The sequence below is a fragment of the Lissotriton vulgaris genome, chromosome 5, assembly GCF_964263255.1.
Source record: "Lissotriton vulgaris chromosome 5, aLisVul1.2, whole genome shotgun sequence".
Lineage (NCBI taxonomy): Eukaryota > Metazoa > Chordata > Amphibia > Caudata > Salamandridae > Lissotriton > Lissotriton vulgaris.
This window is the reverse complement of record NC_141693.1, coordinates 1,912,464,192-1,912,482,591: the sequence shown is the minus strand read 5'-3', so window position 1 is coordinate 1,912,482,591 and position 18,400 is coordinate 1,912,464,192. Positions and strand designations below refer to the sequence as shown.

The 18,400-nt window shown below is 44.6% G+C and overlaps 1 protein-coding gene across 1 annotated transcript in view; it reads right to left on the bottom strand.

The window, feature by feature from the left end:
• The window catches only part of LOC147717704 (E3 ubiquitin-protein ligase TRIM39-like), a 267,634-nt gene that overhangs the window by 114,604 nt on the left and 134,630 nt on the right, over nucleotides 1-18,400 (bottom strand). The window contains exons 4-5 of the mRNA XM_086924491.1: nucleotides 14,915-14,937; nucleotides 12,776-12,873 (exon numbers count right to left, since the gene is read on the bottom strand). Coding sequence (XP_086780617.1) covers nucleotides 12,776-12,873; nucleotides 14,915-14,937 — 121 coding nt within the window. The remainder of the gene's footprint in view (nucleotides 1-12,775; nucleotides 12,874-14,914; nucleotides 14,938-18,400) is intronic.

The following is an 18,400-nucleotide window of genomic DNA, read 5'->3' as shown; positions in this document are numbered from 1 at the left end:
TTCTGTTGGGATATCTTTAAAAATATCCTGACCAAAAAGGATCTTGTACCAGGAGAAAATGTGTTTTAGCCAGGGGATTTTTGAGTGCTGATCCAATTTAATACAGTCTACAATTACTTCCTGGGTAAACTTAGTTTCTTCTTTAGCCCATATGGATCGCCAAAGAGAAAGAGGACGCAGTGCAATCAGATCTGTGGCATGATTTATGCCTAACTCCCTATGGGTGATCTCATTTGACGCTGAAGCAGGGAGACATATTCTTACCTGTATTCCTAGTGCTTGTACAGCCCATCAATCCTTCTCACCTCACTCTCTCCAACCCACACTGACGCAACTTGTACTCTTGTTATTTGCTTAGTTGTAATGTTCGATATAGCCTACAGTATGTGTATGTGATACTTCATTTCAAAGAGCAAAGTGGGGATCCTATTAAGCATGAGCGAATTTTGCGGATCTCGCGTTCGCGAATTTTGCGGATTTGCGGATTCGCAATCCGCAAAATCCGCGAATTCCCGCGAATTTGCGGATTTTTTTTTTTTTGTGTTCGCCCGTGTTTCTGCCAGTTCGCGAGGGTTTTGTACACTTTCGCAAGTTGCGAACTTACCTGTCGGGTCGCAAGTTTCGCGAACTTGTTGTTTCTACGTGTCCAGCCTGTTTGGGACACTCTTCTTCATCACTGCCACTCTCTGTCACCACTGCCACTCTCTGACTACTCATGCCACCCTCTGGCCCACCCATGCCACCCTCTGTTTCATCACCACACCCTCTGGTTGTCCAGTGTACATTATTTTCGGCAAAGCAAAGCACACCTTCCCTGCCTCAAGTGACCTGAATTAATTTGGGGCTGATTAATGTGTCACAGAATATTTTTTTAGCTGGCACCTGCTTCCTTAGTGCGCCCTGATTAGTGATCTTTTGCACTTGCTAAGTGCTTTCATTGTTGCAAAATTAGTTACAACACCTGCCCTGCCCCAACTGACAATAATGAATTAGGGGCTGATTAATGGATTTTAACTTCCAGCCTGGCTCCTGCTTGTCTCCCTTAGCTGTAATTCAGGACCTTTGTGGCATATGTGTAACTATTCTGAGGTTCAGAGCAGGGTCACATAATAGTTTCAACTGGCAACTGAACTCTGGAGGGGCCCCTCAGGAAGCACTACAGGAAATGGCTACTAATGATGAGCCTGAACTTTTGAACCTGGTAAGTAGTTACTTTCAGTTTTGCTAAGATCGTATTTCTGCAATTTTGCACTTATTCGCGGGGCGCGAACTCACGCGAACTCACGCGAACAGTGCGAGCAGTGCGAGCAAAATCCGCTGCTCGCGGATTTGCGGATTTTGCGGGAGATTCGCGAATCTCGCGGATTGCGGATTTCCCGAAAATCCGCAAAATCCGCGAGCGGAACGGATTTTCCGCCCATGCCTAGATCCTATATGTATGCAAAGATTCTATGTCTGCACTTAGCAAAATACATCTCCAATTGATCAAATGTGACCCAGGAAGATTTACCAAAGACAGTCACGCTGTAAGAATTCTAGGTTGATATGCAATATTGTCTGCACAAGACCTCGAACACGCACCACCTCTGAACATCACCCTCGCTAACGGACTTCAGGAAGAGACTCAAGACCTGTCTCTTTGACTACGCCCAGCAAACCAGCGCCTGGTACCCTCACGGGTGATAAGCTCTGCTCTACAAATACCGACTGATTGATTCATTGAAGATGTTATGTTATAATATGTACAATCTCTCCCATACCCAAAAGAGGTGTCTTGATTCTGAAAGGATATCTGAAGAGAACAAAAGAGAGGTAAGAGTTGGGGATGAGGAGATTCTTCAGTTGCCTTTGCACAGTCATGTGGTCAGTCCCAGAATAAAGTTTGACAGGCAAGGAATTCCAGTGTTCAATAGCAAGGTCTAAGAATGAGCAGCAGCCAATGCAGGAAAAGAAGATTTTAGGATGTGGACATGGGCTAGACGTACTGGAAGAAGGGATCTGTAAAGTGGGGCTGTTGCTGAAGTTAATGAGATGCATCTGTCTCAAGGCAACCAAATGCAGAGTGTTCAGATAGTGAGAAATTGAAGAACAAATAAATAAACCAAGCAAGAGACATTCTGCTGTATGTATTTTGGATCAGTTAAAGTCGCTGCTTAGGATGAGCTGGGAGACCAAGATTCAATAAATTACAACAGTCCTGGTGTGAGGGAATAAGCAGTGGAACTGTGCCCTGGCTGCAGTTATGAAGTGAGAAGGGGACCGTTTTGTATAGAAACCGATGAATAAGGAAATATGAAGTGACCTTACTAACCTGCTCCTTAAATAAATTAACAGTCATAAATGGCTCTCAGGCAGAAGCTAACACTGAGGGTCACCACATCAAGGCTCACACAAATCACAACCTCAGTCTTCTCACTGCGGAGCTTCAACAAATTAGTACTCACCCGGTGGCACCTCAGAAGTGTGGAAGTGAGACTGGGCCTAATTGATATTTTCATTGAACGACACAGGGATTTATGGGTTGTGCATTAATGACCATTCAAAACCTAGGATTAAGAACTCAGAGGAATCCTCCCAAAAACTTTGGCCTAAAGGAGGATTGGTGAGGGACTCAGATTCCAATCAAGAAATTGAAAACTGATTCAAATAACAATTATTAGGAATCTACTAAAACGGATTCTGTAGAAGTGGCTGCAATTTGCACATTGACTTCTACAGAATGCATTGGTATTTTGTGAAACAACCTATGTATTAATAGATTGATTCACAAAATACCAATTTTCACTGGGTAGCAATTTGACCCACTTCATTAATATACATAAGGTAGGCAGCAAATTGAGACCCTCTATCATTGATTAAAGTCACAGGCACGGTGGCCTGCTAGAGTCAGCTGACCACCATGGGCCAGATGTAAAAAGCATTGTTTGAATTCACAAGCAGACCAATTCGCAAACAGGATTTTTTAACTGTGCAAATGCCAAACTGCAATTCGGTAACTTGTTAGGGTATCTCTGCCAAATTATGAATCGTAGTGGTATGTATTAATGTTTTGCGACTGAAATGCAGTCACAAAACAGTAATATTTTATAGACACATAAAAGGAGGTAGTAACCCATTTGCACACGGGAAGGGTTCCCTAAGGTACCCCTTCACCTTTGTGAATGGTAAAAAAGTATTTTTCACGAGTAGGCAATGGTCCAATGGACAACTGCATACTGTAAAAAAAAATGTTTTTAAATTTACTTTTTGTTTTTTTATTTAAATGCATCCCAATTTCCTTTATGGAAATTGGGACGCATTACATATAAAGAAAAAAATGCTTTATTTAGAAGCAATCACAGACATCATGGTCTGCTGACCTCAACAGACCACCATGCCTTTGATGGCTGCGATTCCTAGTGGGTCACAATTTGCGACCTACCTCATTAACATTCACAAGGCAGATCGAATTGCGACCCATTACAAATCAGTAATTTAAAAAATGACCTAATAGTACATAGGCCCCTTTGCAACTCACCACACTGGGTGCAAAAAATTCTGGTCACAAATTGCAACCAGTATTTTGCAGCCAGTTGTACGTTCATCTGGCCCCAAGTCTGTAATTGCTTGTTAAAAAAATGCAGACTATTTTCCTAATAGAAAAACAGTATGAGTTTAAAAAATAACATGAATACCTTTATGAATTTTTTTTTAAGAGTAGGCAGACATTCACAAAGGAGGATGATGGGGTTCTTTGGGCACAAAAGAAAAAATGCTACAGCACTATTACTTTTTGTAATTTATTTTTTATTAATTTAAATAGATTAAATTATATTGATGTTTCTGAAGTTTAAATTAATCAATAAATTCCCACCAAAAGACATTCTTTTATTATGCTATAATTATTAAAAGAGATGTACAGAATGAATTACAAATAATTCAATTATATTTTAATAATACGTTATATTAATGTTTAAATTAAAAACATAAGTGCTAGTTTAAATTTGTATTAACATTACAATTATTAATATTTTAAACTATTTTAAAATAATTTACTTTAACATTATTTCCTATAGGATGTTATTTAAAGTTCTTACCGCCATTACTTTCTATGTGGGGATGTTGTAGTAGCAGTAGTTGGCCATGTGTAGTGCTGGATTTACTACTATTTTGTAGTAGTACTATTGAAGTGCAGTTTATGAATAGCATTTTGCAGTGAGTTTGTAGTAGTATTGTACTACTGCAAAAAATCTACAAAATGCAGTCTGTGAATCTGACCCATGATGATTACTTTTGGCATTCTCAGAAAATTGCTTGTTTGTCCCTAAACCGTCATTGATGGATTAACTTAGGTGACCAATGTCATCTTGAAAACATGGCTCAAGAGAATAAGCTTGGTTGTAACCAATGACCTTTATAACAGTATCTAAAGATCACGGAAATGCATGCATAGAGCATTCTTTCTGCCCCTATTACAAAAACCATTGAGAATTAGCAAAAAATTAGCAAAAATCATCTACTGCTGCAGCTTCATATCATCTCAGGAAAGAAGATAATTTGACAAGCATTATGAATGTTGAAAAAATATATAATGAAGCTTTTTGAGAGGAAATTGTGATGTGTAAGATGAGTCGACTTCTTATGACCAGGAAAAGGAATTAACATCACAAAACAGTTACACGTTGTCCCCTATTTGGCTTTGTGCATTCCAACATGTTTATTTAAGGCATACCACATTCCAACCAGAATGTGACGGTGATTTCAAAACATTATAAACCATGGTTTTTGCATACCTAAAACTAAATACTTTTTGAAAATGTATGTGGTGGAATATATTTCAACTTAACTATTTCATGGAAATGGACCTCGTTTTTTTTAGTTTAACAATACTATTATATAGAGTCAGCCAGCATAAGTAGACAATTTCCCATAATGATTGTGGCTGGAATTATCACTGTCACATACAACTGGAAGGACCACATTGATATCCTTCCTGTCAAATGGTGAAATATTCTACATACGTTTAGAATGGAAATTAGTGGACAATTTTGAAGAATTTAAAAGATTTAAGACATACAAGTATCCATCCATTTATTGTAATCTGAAAACACATAAAATAATGAGACATTACCATTGTTGTAGTACAAGTTCATGTTAATTTGTTCAATAATTATGTTTCATTATATTTCTTATTGTGTAGAGTTTCCCTGATTCTTCACACAACTTTCACCACCTGCAATGCTATTTTACATTTGTCTGTAATTTCTGGTTTGAGAATTGGTTATATGTAGTTCACTAAACGATTGCATTTCTAAAAAGTAAGATTTTATGCCATTTAAAATGTGTGGATACAAAACAGTTAACAAAAACTATGTTTGCAAAAGCCATAAGACGTCAAATTCATTTTAAAATCAGTTTCAAACGAATTTTAAATATAGTCAAAATTATATAATCTTCAGCCTCCTAAAGTACGGTGTGGGGAAACACCGATTACTCACAACGCATCAATACAATCAGCAACAAGAGGATGTTGGTTTATGGGAGGCTGCCTAGGCTGTAGAATTGGCATAATAATCAGCAGGGATCCCTTCTGTTGCGCCATCTCCTTTTAATCAACTGCCAACAAACAACATGTAACACCTGTCTTTCAAACTCCACATAACAGAGTGGCACCCTCATCTATAGACCACCTAGGCATGGGCGGAAAATCCGTTCCGCTCGCGGATTTTGCGGATTTTCGGGAAATCCGCAATCCGCGAGATTTGCGAATTTCCTGCAAAATCCGCAAATCCGCGAGCAGCGGATTTTGCTCGCACTGCTCGCACTGTTCGCGTGAGTTCGCGCCCCGCGAATAAGTGCGAAATTGCAGAAATACGATCTAAGCAAAACTGAAAGTAACTACTTACCAGGTTCAAAAGTTCAGGCACATCATTAGTAGCCATTTCCTGTAGTGCTTCCTGAGGGGCCCCTCCAGAGTTCAGTTGCCAGTTGAAACTATTATGTGACCCTGCTCTGAACCTCAGAATAGTTACACATATGCCACAAAGGTCATGAATTACAGCTAAGGGAGACAAGCAGGAGCCAGGCTGGAAGTTAAAATCCATTAATCAGCCCCTAATTCATTATTGTCAGTTGGGGCAGGGCAGGTGTTGTAACTAATTTTGCAACAATGAAAGCACTTAGCAAGTGCAAAAGATCACTAATCAGGGTGCACTAAGGAAGCAGGTGCCAGCTAAAAAAATATTCTGTGACACATTAATCAGCCCCAAATTAATTCAGGTCACTTGAGGCAGGGAAGGTGTGCTTTGCTTTGCCGAAAATAATGTACACTGGACAACCAGAGGGTGTGGTGATGAAACAGAGGGTGGCATGGGTGGGCCAGAGGGTGGCATGAGTAGTCAGAGAGTGGCAGTGGTGACAGAGAGTGGCAGTGATGAAGAAGAGTGTCCCAAACAGGTTGGACACGTAGAAACAACAAGTTCGCAAAACTTGCGACCCGACAGGTAAGTTTGCAAATTGCGAAATTGTAAAAACCCTCGCGAACTGGCAGAAACACGGGCGAACACAAAAAAAAAAAAAATCCGCAAATTCGCGGGAATTCGCGGATTTTGCGGATTGCGAGTTCGCAAATCCGCAAATTCGCGGATTGCCAATCCGCAAAATCCGCTCATGCTTAAGACCACCATATCTCCGCACCAACTTTGCAAACACCATCACAGACTTCGTCGAATCACTCATCCTCAACGCTAGCAATGTCCTCCTTCTTGGAGACCTGAACTTTTACCTGGAATCCCTTGCTGACCCCAATGCACATGCCTTACTCAATGATCTGGGAAACCTTGGACTCACCCAGTAAGTAAAAGGACCCAAACACTTCACTGGAAACCTTCTGGACTCGATATTCACCACATTCAACAACATTTCTGTTGGCAAGCTAATGGCTATAATCTGAACTGACCACGCTCTCATCAAATTTACCACTCCTGGCTCACACCATCACAGAGCCGCCACAACACGGCCATGACGTAGAGATTGAAAAAGCATTACAGAGGAAGGCTGGATGACCAAACTCTAGAGCTTCGGATTGAACACAACAACAGCCTACCTAGTGCCTTCGCTACCTTCAACAAATGGATCACCACCTGCACTGACACAGTGGCTCCACTCAAGCCCAGCAAAGCCACAAGGATCCAGACTACGAGCTAGTTGGTACATAGAAAGATTAAGGTGATAAAGAACCAGTGCAAACAACTTGACTGCCGGTGGAGAGTGAGCCAAGACAACGTGGACTGAAACACCCTCAAATCTGCCCTGAGAAGCTACTGCCAGTAGACCTGACACCAAACGTGCAGTGCTCAAAAACGACATCAACACCAGCTCCAACAGCAACGATCTTCGATATTATGAAATATTTCACCTCACTAACAGCCACCTCTAACAGCAACCCCCATACAGGACCGCTGCCACAGGCTCTCCTAATTTTTTGCCGCAAGATAAACAGCATATACAACAACTTAGACCTCTTACCGGACCTATCAGACGTAAGTTCAAGTTCAAGTTCAGAAATTTGTATAGCGCACTACTCACCCAGAGGGTCTGAAGGCGCTTGGGGGAGGGGGGGTACTTTACTTATCGAATATCCAAGTTTTTAGTTGCTTTCTGAAGGAGAGGTGGTTCTGTACAAGACGGAGGTGGGTGGGGAGAGAATTCCAGGTTTTGGCCGCTAAGTAGGAGAAGGTTCTTCCCCCCATGGTGGATCTATGGATGCGCGGAATTGTGGCGAGGGCTTTATTGGTTGATCGTAGTTGGCGGGTGAGGTTGTAGAAGGACAGTAGCGTGTTGAGGCATTCGGATCCTAGGTCGTAGAGGGTTTTGTGTGCATGGGTGAGGAGACGGAACGTTATTCTCTTGTTGACGGGGAGCCAGTGGAGGTCTTTCAGGTGACTGGAAATGTGAGCTTGACGGGGGATGTCCAGTATGAGTCTAGCTGAGGCGTTTTGGATGAGTTGGAGTTTTTTCTGTAGTTTGGCTGTGGTTCCAGCGTAAAGGGTGTTTCCGTAATCCAGTCGGCTTGTGAATAGTGCGTGGGTGACCGTCTTTCTTGTTTCGGTGGGGATCCAGCGGAAGATTTTTTGAGCATGCGTAGGATGTTGAAGCATGAGGATGAGACGGCGTTGACTTGTCTGGTCATCGAGAAGGAGGAGTCCCGGATGAAGCCCAGGTTACGTGCGTGGTCCGTAGGTATGGGTGCTGTTCCCAGGGCTGGTGGCCACCATGAGTCGTCCCAGGTGGAGGGGGATGAACCTAAGATGAGGACTTCCGTTTTGTCCGAGTTCAGTTTTAGACGGCTGTTCTTCATCCATTCGGTTACTTCTTTCATTCCTTCGGGTAAGTTGGTTTTGGCGGTGTTTGGGTCTTTGGTGAGGGAGAGGATCAGCTGGGTGTCGTCTGCGTAGGAGATGATGTTGAGGTTGTGTTGGCGTGCGATGGATGCGAGGGGACTCATGTATACGTTGAAGAGGGTGGGACTGAGTGATGATCCTTGTGGTACGCCGCAGATGACTTCGGTGGCCTCTGATCTAAAAGAGGGAGGCGGACTCTCTGGGTTCTTCCGGCAAGGAACGAGATGATCCAGTCCAATGCTTTTCCTTGTATTCCGACGTTGCTGAGGCGTTGTATGAGGGTGCTATGACAGACTGTGTCGAAGGCAGCGGAGAGGTCAAGTAGGATGAGGGCAGCTGTTTCTCCGTTGTCCAGTAGAGTTCGAATGTCGTCTGTTGCTACGATGAGGGTGGTTTCGGTGCTGTGTTTGGCTCGGAAGCCGGACTGTGAGGGGTCGAGGGATTTGTTGGATTCGAGGAAGGCGGCGAGCTGACTGTTGACAGCTTTCTCAATAACTTTGGCAGGGAATGGGAGGAGCGATATGGGGCGGTAGTTCTTAAGTTCAGTGGGGTCTGCTGTGGGTTTCTTCAGAAGGGCGCTGAGTTCGGCATGTTTCCAGCTTTCCGGGAAGGTAGCGGAGTTGAGGGAGCAGTTGATGACGTCTCGGAGATGGGGTGCGATGATGGAGTCTGCTTTGTTGAAAATGTGGTGGGGACATGGGTCGGGTGGCGATCCTGAGTGGATGGAGTTCATCAGGCGGATGGTGTCTTCAGTGGTGATTGGGTTCCAGGCGCAAAGGTTGATAGAGGGGGGTTTTGGTTCGGAGGTGGGTGGAGTGGACTGGTCTCCGAACTGGTTTTCAAAGCTGTTCTGTATGTTGGCGATTTTGTTGTAGAAGAAAGAGGCTAGGGAGTCGCAGAGGTCTTGGGAGGGAGTGATGTTGTTGGTGCCGGTGGTGGGGTTGGTAAATTCTTTGACGATGTTGAAAGTTCCTTGCTGTTGTGGGCGTTGTTGTCAAGTCGATCCTTGAATGCTGATTTCTTGGCGGATCGGATCAGTTGGTGGTGTTTGTGGGTGGCATTCTTGAAGGTGGTCAGGTTGTCAGTGGTTGGGTTTTTTCTCCAGGCTTTCTCGAGGGTGCGACATAACTTCTTGGATTTCTTAAGGTCATCGTTGAACCAGGGGGCTTTTTTGTTAACTTGCTTGATTTGATGGTTTTTCAAGGGTGCTAGTTCGTCGGCGCTGTGGGTGATCCATTGTGTGAGGTTGGTGGCTGCTTGGTTTGGGTCCAATGATTTGGCAGGAGGGTTTTGGTGAAGCGATGTGAAGAGCTGGTCGGTAGTAATTTTGTTCCAGTTTCTTCGGGGAATAGGTTGTGTGGGGTTGTGGGTCGTGGTCTTTTTGTAGTTGAAGTGAACGCAGCTGTGGTCCGTCCAGTGGAGAGCTGTGGTGTGATTGAAGGAGATGTGCTTTCTGGAGGTGAAGATTGGGTCGAGCGTGTGTCCGGCATAGTGGGTGGGGGTATTGACAAGTTGTTCAAGTCCGAGGTTGGCCAGGTTGTCCAGGAGGGTGGTGGTGTTGCAGTCGTTTTTCTTTTCCAGGTGGTAGTTGAGGTCTCCCAGTAGAATGTAGTCCTCGGAGGGAAGGGCGTATGGGCTGATGAAGTCAGTGATGTCATCGCTGAATTGTGTGCGGGGTCCTGGTGGTCTGTAGATGAGGGTGCCTTGGGGTCGGTGTGGATCTGGAAGTGAAGGTGTTCGGCGGTAGCGAGGTAGTCATCGGAACTGGTCGTGCAGATGGTGTTTATGGACGATGGCGATGCCTCCTCCTGTTTGGTTGGTGCGGTCCTTGCGGATGATCTTTTAGCCGTCCGGGATGGCTGTGGCGATGTCGGGTGCTGATGAGGCGTTCATCCAGGTTTCTGTAAGGAAGGCGACATCCGGCGATGTAGTGTCGAGTAGGTTCCAGAGTTCAATGGCGTGTCTGTGGACCGAGCGGGTGTTGAGCAGGATGCACTTTAGGTGGTTAGTGTCGGAGCTCTGCTTGGAGTCTGTGGATTTGGTGTGGGTCCTGATGCAGTCGAACTTGCAGGAGTGGCAGGTGAAGGGTCCATGGGTGTGTCCTGGGGCGGCTTGGTAGCAGTTTGGTGAGCGGCCGGGGTTAAGGGCTGAGAGGGTTGTGGCGTCGTATGTTATGCGGGCGGAGTGGATTTTGCGGTGGCCAGGGGGTCTGGCACTCGGCGCGGTCCAGGCACGGACGGGCGTAGACGGGCTTACCTTTGGCGCACCTTCGGCGCGCATGGTGCGCGACCGCTGCGCGTGAACGCTGCGCTCAAAAGCATCTGTCATAAGTGGTTAGTGGAGGGGGGTGGGGCGAGGGAGGAGCAGCTAGGAGGCGGGAGCGGGGTGGAGAGCCGGGCTGGGAGGCACAACAACAAACAACAAAATGGCAGCAACCCAAAAGCGAAACAGGACGAGATTGGGGCACGACCTTAGTTTATTAAGCGCTATGAACTGGGCAGCACAGTCAAGCAACAGTTATCAGAGCAGGCAAAGCGAGTGGCACAGTAAATAACAATGGCACAGTAAATAGCAGAGCACGGTCTAATGGTGAGGCGCTACGATCACTTAATATTCAGCAGTGCGAGCAAGTCTGGCAATAAGCGCTACGATGACAAACAAATTCTAGCAGTGTGAGCAATGCGTGCAATGCGTAGCAATCAGAGCGCTACGATACCAGGTGAAAGCAGGGAGCAGCGAGGGGAGCGACCGCTTCTGAGAAGCTCAGGACGGTCACAGCGCTATTGCAGGACGGATAGAGCCTACACTCTCTGTGGGAGGGAGGAGCAGCTGGGAGGCGGGAGCGGGGTGGATAGCCGGGCTGGGAGGCACAACAAACAACAACAAAATGGCAGCAAGCCAAAAGCGAAACAGGACAAAATTGGGGCACAACCTTAGTTAATTAAGCGCTATGAACTGGGCAGCACAGTCAGGCAACAATTATCAGAGCAGGCAAAACGAGTGGCACAGTAAATAACAATGGCACAGTAAATAGCAAAGCACGGTCTAATGGTGAAGCGCTACGATCACTTAATATTCAGCAGTGCGAGCAAGTCTGGCAATAAGCGCTACGATGACAAACAAATTCTAGCAGTGCGAGCAATGCGTGGCAATCAGAGTGCTACGATACCAGGTGGAAGCAGGGAGCAGCGAGGGGAGCGACCGCTTCTGAGAAGCTCAGGACGGTCACAGCCCACATCACATCTCCTGATCATGTTGAAGGACATCACGATGGCCACATGTCATCATCTTCGGCAAAACCACCATGCAGTCTATTTGCTATAGAGCCCTATTGGACCCTTGCCTCAACCACACCTTCGCCCAAGGACTACATCCCATCACAAACAACTTTCACCCTGATAAAGAATGACTCCCACGACACTAGTTAATTACAGGCACATCTCCATGTTATCGTACTCAGCTGAAATCCTAGAGAAAATCAGCAACAAATGTTCCACCAACCATCTCAATGACCACTAACTCCTCAAGTCAACGTCACACATTCTCGCTTCTGGTCAAACCACAACATGGAAACAGATCTCCTTCTCACTAAAGATAGCATACGCTTGATCCAGGACAGAGAAGACACTTCTTTCGATATAGTATCCTACTTTCTTTCTCATCAGATGCCCGCAATCTCATCTGTAGAGAAGTACATGGTTCCTTATTCAGCCCGACTCTCTTCAACACTCACTTGACCACACTCAGAAGCATTATCTGTACCCATGACATCAACGTTCTCTCCTACGCTTACAACACTCAACATACTCTACCTGTCGGACAACACTCAGATCAAGTTTGCCGCCTGCATGATCAAGATTGGCAACTGGATGAAAACCAACTGTCTCAAACCCAACATTGCCAAGACAGAAGTTGTGATCATCAGAAATAAACCTTCATCTTGGTAGTCTTCCAGGTGGTCAGCTGAATTGGGATCCACTTCTACCCCGCGTTAAGAACCCCAGTATTGTTATCAACAACCACCTCAAAATGACCACCCAAATCAATGCGATCACCGCCTCCTGCTTCCACATCCTGCTTACGCTTATGAAAGTCTTCAAATGGCTGGCTGCCACCATCTGTTCATCACTTACGCCCTAGTCACAAGAAAGCTGGCCTACAGTCATGCCTGCCATGCCTGGATTAGCAGACAACTCACCAGATAAATACAAATCATCCAGAACTCTACAGCCAGAATCACACTAAACCTCCCATGCCCCACACATATCGCACTGCATCAGAGGGAGCTCCACTGGCTTCCAGTGCACAAATGAGCCCTGGTCATGCAACCAATCCGGCAACTTAAATAATTCTGATTTAAATATGCCTTGTCTCGTTGTTAGACATTTATTTACCTATTAATTCCAGCCGCTTATCCTGTGATGAGGCATATTGGCCAATGCTCTGAAAAGTCTGCTCCTGCTGAGGATTCTGGGTCTTCACTTTATCACATCTGTAGATTAGGAAACAATATTGTAAGTAACCCTAAACCTCCACATGACTCACTCTCAAATCATACTTTTACCTACTCTAGGATGTAGGACACTGCAGGATCTAAATGCACCTATATGTGCGTTCTAGGGTGTGACATCCAGACAATACTAGTCATTTATTCTCCCCACAGCCTGGTGAAGAAACACAAGTCTATAAATTGGATACATCTCGGGTGCACTCCTGCCCACCCCAGCCTGGCATTCTGAGACTGCAGCAATATAATAGGTTGAACACATCCAGTGATCATACAAACATGAATTCTTCACAAGATGAAAATATCAAGCAAATGTCAGGCGGATGGCACAGCTATGTACACAGTGCAACGACCTTCATCCTTTTCACTCTTTTCAAATCAGAAGACACGAGCCAGGAGAGTTCTGTCCATCTACTTGCAAAACAGTCTAAAAGCCCATCGGGATTCTCATGGGATGTCCCTGGCTGATGAAGTTCACCACCTGTGGAAGTATAGAGAACTTTAGAAGTTGTGGAGAAGCTCCCTTACCAGGGGTGCAATAGTAAAGGAAGTACCCTACCTCTGTTTTGACAGAGTGTTAGTGTCAGAGAGGTAAGAGTCATTCAGTGATGAATGACTGCAGGGTACATACTACAGGAAACATCTCCTATAGATAATTGAGAAATAAAATACTTTATACTGGTGAGAATCAAGCAGGAGACACTAGTAAGAGAAACCAGGCCGGGTGTCACATCATTGTGTGTCCATAATAGATCCTCATGGGGTAGTTGCACTGGGGAATGCTCCTGTCATATTGACTGACCAGCAGGATCCGATCGCTTATTGAGACGCAGGTCTAATACTGCCAGTATTGAGCTTTTTCCCTATCCTGAAAGAGACCAGAGCGGCAAAGGAAAGATTTACAGTGAAAATTGCTAACCAGAGAGGGATTACCATTAATAAGGATCTCTTAGAACCCAAACCAATTTCCTTCTTCTCCAGGCAACGATTCATGAGAGGCATGAGAGATCTCTATGGATGGTAGAATAGGAAAAGGGATCTGTACTATGGGTTTAGATAGAGAAGTGGGGTATCTCTCAGGAGTCAGGATCTAACATACAGTCTTCATGTTATTATAAAAATATAAGACTAAGTAAGACTAAGAAACCTCCCAGCAGTCAAGATGGGGCAGGGATCTGCACAAGAACTCATTAGCTATTTGGAATGGGATAAAGGTGAAGGCACTTGCCAATAACAGTTATACATTTAGAGGCTGCCTCAGTGCTGGACAGGAGTTTGTGGAAGTGAAATCCTTTTAAAAGTAAAGTCTTCATCGGGGAATAAATTCCAGCATTTCTTCACTGGGATCAGTGATGGCAGAAAGCAATCTTGGCATCTGGGTGGACTTTGCCGCTTACCCCATTTCAGAAAAGGCAGGTTTAAAGGACTAAGACTACTTTTCCTACACTTGAAGTATGTACAACATGTTCTATCTGTGGTCACTTTGGTCTAGATAGGATTAACCAGAGGCATCTACAGGGGCTTCCTGGGCACTTGAAGAAGAAACTGAGACGCTACAAAATACTGCTGCCCATACCCTCACTAAACCACTTTGTGGGGACTCATTTCACCAGCACTCAGTTACACTGGCACCCTGTGGAAAAGTGTACAACATCTAACACCATGCATCATTTACAGGATAAGTGGACACCCTTACTGCTTTCACATATGACTAACCAGGTCACAGGTGCTTGATATTGTTGTTTGTGGATGGCAGGCTGCTACATTATTCACCAGAAACCTTATCTTTGAAGCTCACTGTCAGCAAATCATTAGTGTTGCTCAAATCATGCTTAGTTCAGCGACCTTCTTAAAACACGACTACTTAACCTGCCATTTAAGATTCATACACAAGTTAATACTATTATAATGTAGCAATACTACGAAAATACTACTTTTAGTGAACGTGTACCATAATCTAAGTGAAAATAAGAACTCATGTAATTGACAACATTGAGTCTTGGTAGTCCATGGGAAAAGAACATACCTGCTCAAGATGATCTGCACATCCTAGAGAGAAAGTAAATAGATAAATATTAATAACACATGATTTTACTCATGGATTTGTTTAACATCAGACACTAAGGTACATCTGGCGTTGGCGATTGTTTGGAATGATGACAAGATACATTGGTCGATATTGAGCCACTCTGCAGCCTGGGATTCAACACTGAAGGTGTTTGTTATGCCAGGTTATTAATAACTAATGAAGCACATTACATACTGAATTATGGTATCTTGCTGCTAAGCTTACAAGGGAAGCATAAACCAGCTTCCTTGAGCTATTTCGCCCAGCGATGAGTAATGCTTTTTAGGATCCCACGACTAGTCCATGATTGCTTCTGGTACACGATCCCGTTTTATGATCTAATTACGAACCGCACAACCAACAATCCAGCGGTCACTGGTGTATGCCACAACTATAATCGAACCTCCGCGTTCCGTGGTATTTCTGCTTTCGGCAGACTCTGTTTTGTGGAGCGGACTACGATCTCCACGACTCATAATTCAGCGGTGACTAACGCACGCTACTGTTAACAACTACAGCTGAACCCCCGCTTCCTGCTGTTCTTGGCAGATCCCTCATTCTTGTGCCCAACTACGACCCTCACAACCCATAGTTCGGCAGCGATCAGTATATGCCATCTTATACATCCATATGTGAACCCCCTCCTTCACCGGCATTTCTCTACTGACAGATTCCCAGTGACTCGCACTATCCCATCCCCATATACAGTATTGGCGGAAGACGCTGTACTCCGGCTGATCCATTATTACTGTGATAAGTTGCCTATAACACACCGGCATTAATATATAAGACGTAACCTTATCTCCGAGAGTCTACCACTATTGAACCCAACTCATTGCATTGCAGTACCAACTTAAGATCCATTGCCCCACCTCCCGCAACCCCTGTCCTGATGAAGACCCTCTAGCAAGGTTTATACAACGCCTGCATCTACTTGGGTCGAAACGTCAACACTTCCTCTTGTGTTCAGCCTCCTCCCTGATTTATCATTTGTGATTTTATTTGAGGCATGATTGTTAAATTAATTGAGGAGTTATTTGTTCCATTGTGTTAACTTATCATTATTTTTGGTGTATTCAGGTCTTAGTGACCCATGTTCTAATCTATATACTTTCACTATCCCAGCACTACCCTTCCCTACTCCACTTCTTAGGGACATTATGTGTGATTTATTATGTATTTATTTTATGAATGAATTTTTACGATACACGTTGTGATTAAAAACAATGCTATTATAATTGTCTTTGTATTTACCTTATTGTTTTTACGGTTGAGTTGATTGTGTGTTTAACTGGGACCGCTTTGTTTGTATCAAGCTTACAAGGGAAGCATAAGCCAGCTTCCTTGAGCTATTTCGTGGAGGCTAAATGATAACCAGTGTTTCTAATTGCTCTGGAATGAGACATCAGAGTCAAGAATCCATATATTGAGGCAGCGTACCCTAGCATTCTCTCTTATTTTGGGCACCTTCCGTAATACCATACCTGGTTGTATAACTGCGATGGAATAACCACCTCAGTGAAACCCAGCAAAATCAAAAAATGTCTAAATCATTCGGAACATGGATCTGAAATCATAAATCTTTCTGGAACTTCTCCAGAATCTTGCACAAGTTATGGGCTCTTTAAACCCTCGATAGTACAAATGTAGTCAACATACCAACATGAGACAGAGAACCCAGTGGACTGTAACCCACATAACCCGTTGAACATCACATAAGGAAGGTATATATTGACTCACAGAAGTCGCTGTTATTTATGGGCTTCGAACCTCCTTTCACCGTGAATAGACACACTCAAGAATTTACAACAGGAATATACTTTGATGATTTTAATAAATGGTGTGCATATAATATGACTAGTGTTTACTACAAAGGCAAAAGATAGTTACAATATTGGCAAACAAACCAGTATGACATATTACAACATAATAACAGCAACTTTTCTACCCCTCCCTTCCTTTCTCTAACTAAGTTAATATTACCACCAGAAGGAAAGGAGCCAATGAGAGCTTCTGAGATGGCCTTGTTCTCACCCGCATACCTTAATGGAGCAGCAGAAGTACTGTTTCATAGGAAGACAGCTGTTAGTTATCCCTCTGCACTCACCAGCAATACTGTTCCAGGGCAGCCGATTTGGCCTTTTGGAGGCTCAATGTGCCTTCCTTTAGCCTTCAGATAGCAAAAGGTTAGTGCTTACTTTGTAAAATAACAAGTGCTAGAGCTCCAGTCAGGAGGATAAGCAGCTAGTTCCACCCATTGCCAATGGCTTCACCAACAAAAGTACTAACCATCACACTGCCACAAGTGTGACAATTCAGACTACTCCAGGCCTCCAAAGCCATAGAAATGGATTGGGCAGCAGGTATTAGTTATTTTTAATGCATCCTTTTAGAAATGGGGTGTCTGGTTGGCTATGCCACGCCATGCAGAACCCACCACTCTACTCAAGGTAAGCTAGATACAACATTAGGATATCCAGTGGAGTCTTTTTGTGCCTGATGTACCTAAGACAAGGCAGGTAGTTGGGTGATTCTAGCAGTAGAGCCAGTCAGCCTGGGCGATGTCCATGCCCAAGTCCTCGCCCCATGCCACCCGTGCCTGGTCTGTGGAGATGGGGGTGGACGATAGTGAGAGGGCATATAATTTAGTGACTACTTTGTGAGGAGTTGGGGATGTGTTTATGAAATCGAGCGGTACAAAAGGGGGTGGTGATGGACGGAGCATCTGAACTAATCAAACACTCACACCCAGTCAAAAGATCTGGGTGAAACCGAGAGCAGGCATCGTGGGCGGAGGCTGGGGGAACGTTGGCTGTAACTCCCGACATATAGCGCGTAACTGATGAAAGAATAAAGTGTCCAAAGGATCAGAGGAGGAGGGAAGAGAATAGAATGTGTCGACAGGATAAAGATCTGCCAATGTTGACAGGCCCAAGTGCGATGCATGTCTAGACATGACGGATGGATGGAGAAGGGGAAAAGCAGGATGTCGCACAATCAGCATGGCATTAGCTGGGAGCATCGGCAAATTAGAGAGTTGGGGCAGTCCGGACCAGGCCCAGCGCAAGGTCTCGACAGTGTCCACCTCCGCACGCTGGCGACTCGCCGGGGCAAATAGGGCCGTGGTCAGCGGCCAAGGAGATGCAATGTCTGTCTCCACAGCCACGTGTGGTTGATAACGAGAAGGGTGAATCCAAAAATGCAAAAAGCTGACCTGGGCGGTTAAAGCATAAAGTTTAAAATTAGGAGCTCCCATACCTCCTACCGACATAGGGAGAGTGAGGATATCATACGCAAATCTAGGCTGCTTACCGGCACAAACTAGAGAGATGATCAAGCAACGGATTTTATGAAGGAAATGAGCAGTGAGGATGATAGGGATGTTCAAAAAGAGGTAAAGGAATCTCGGCAGCACAACCATCTTAGCGATGGCTATGCCGCCGG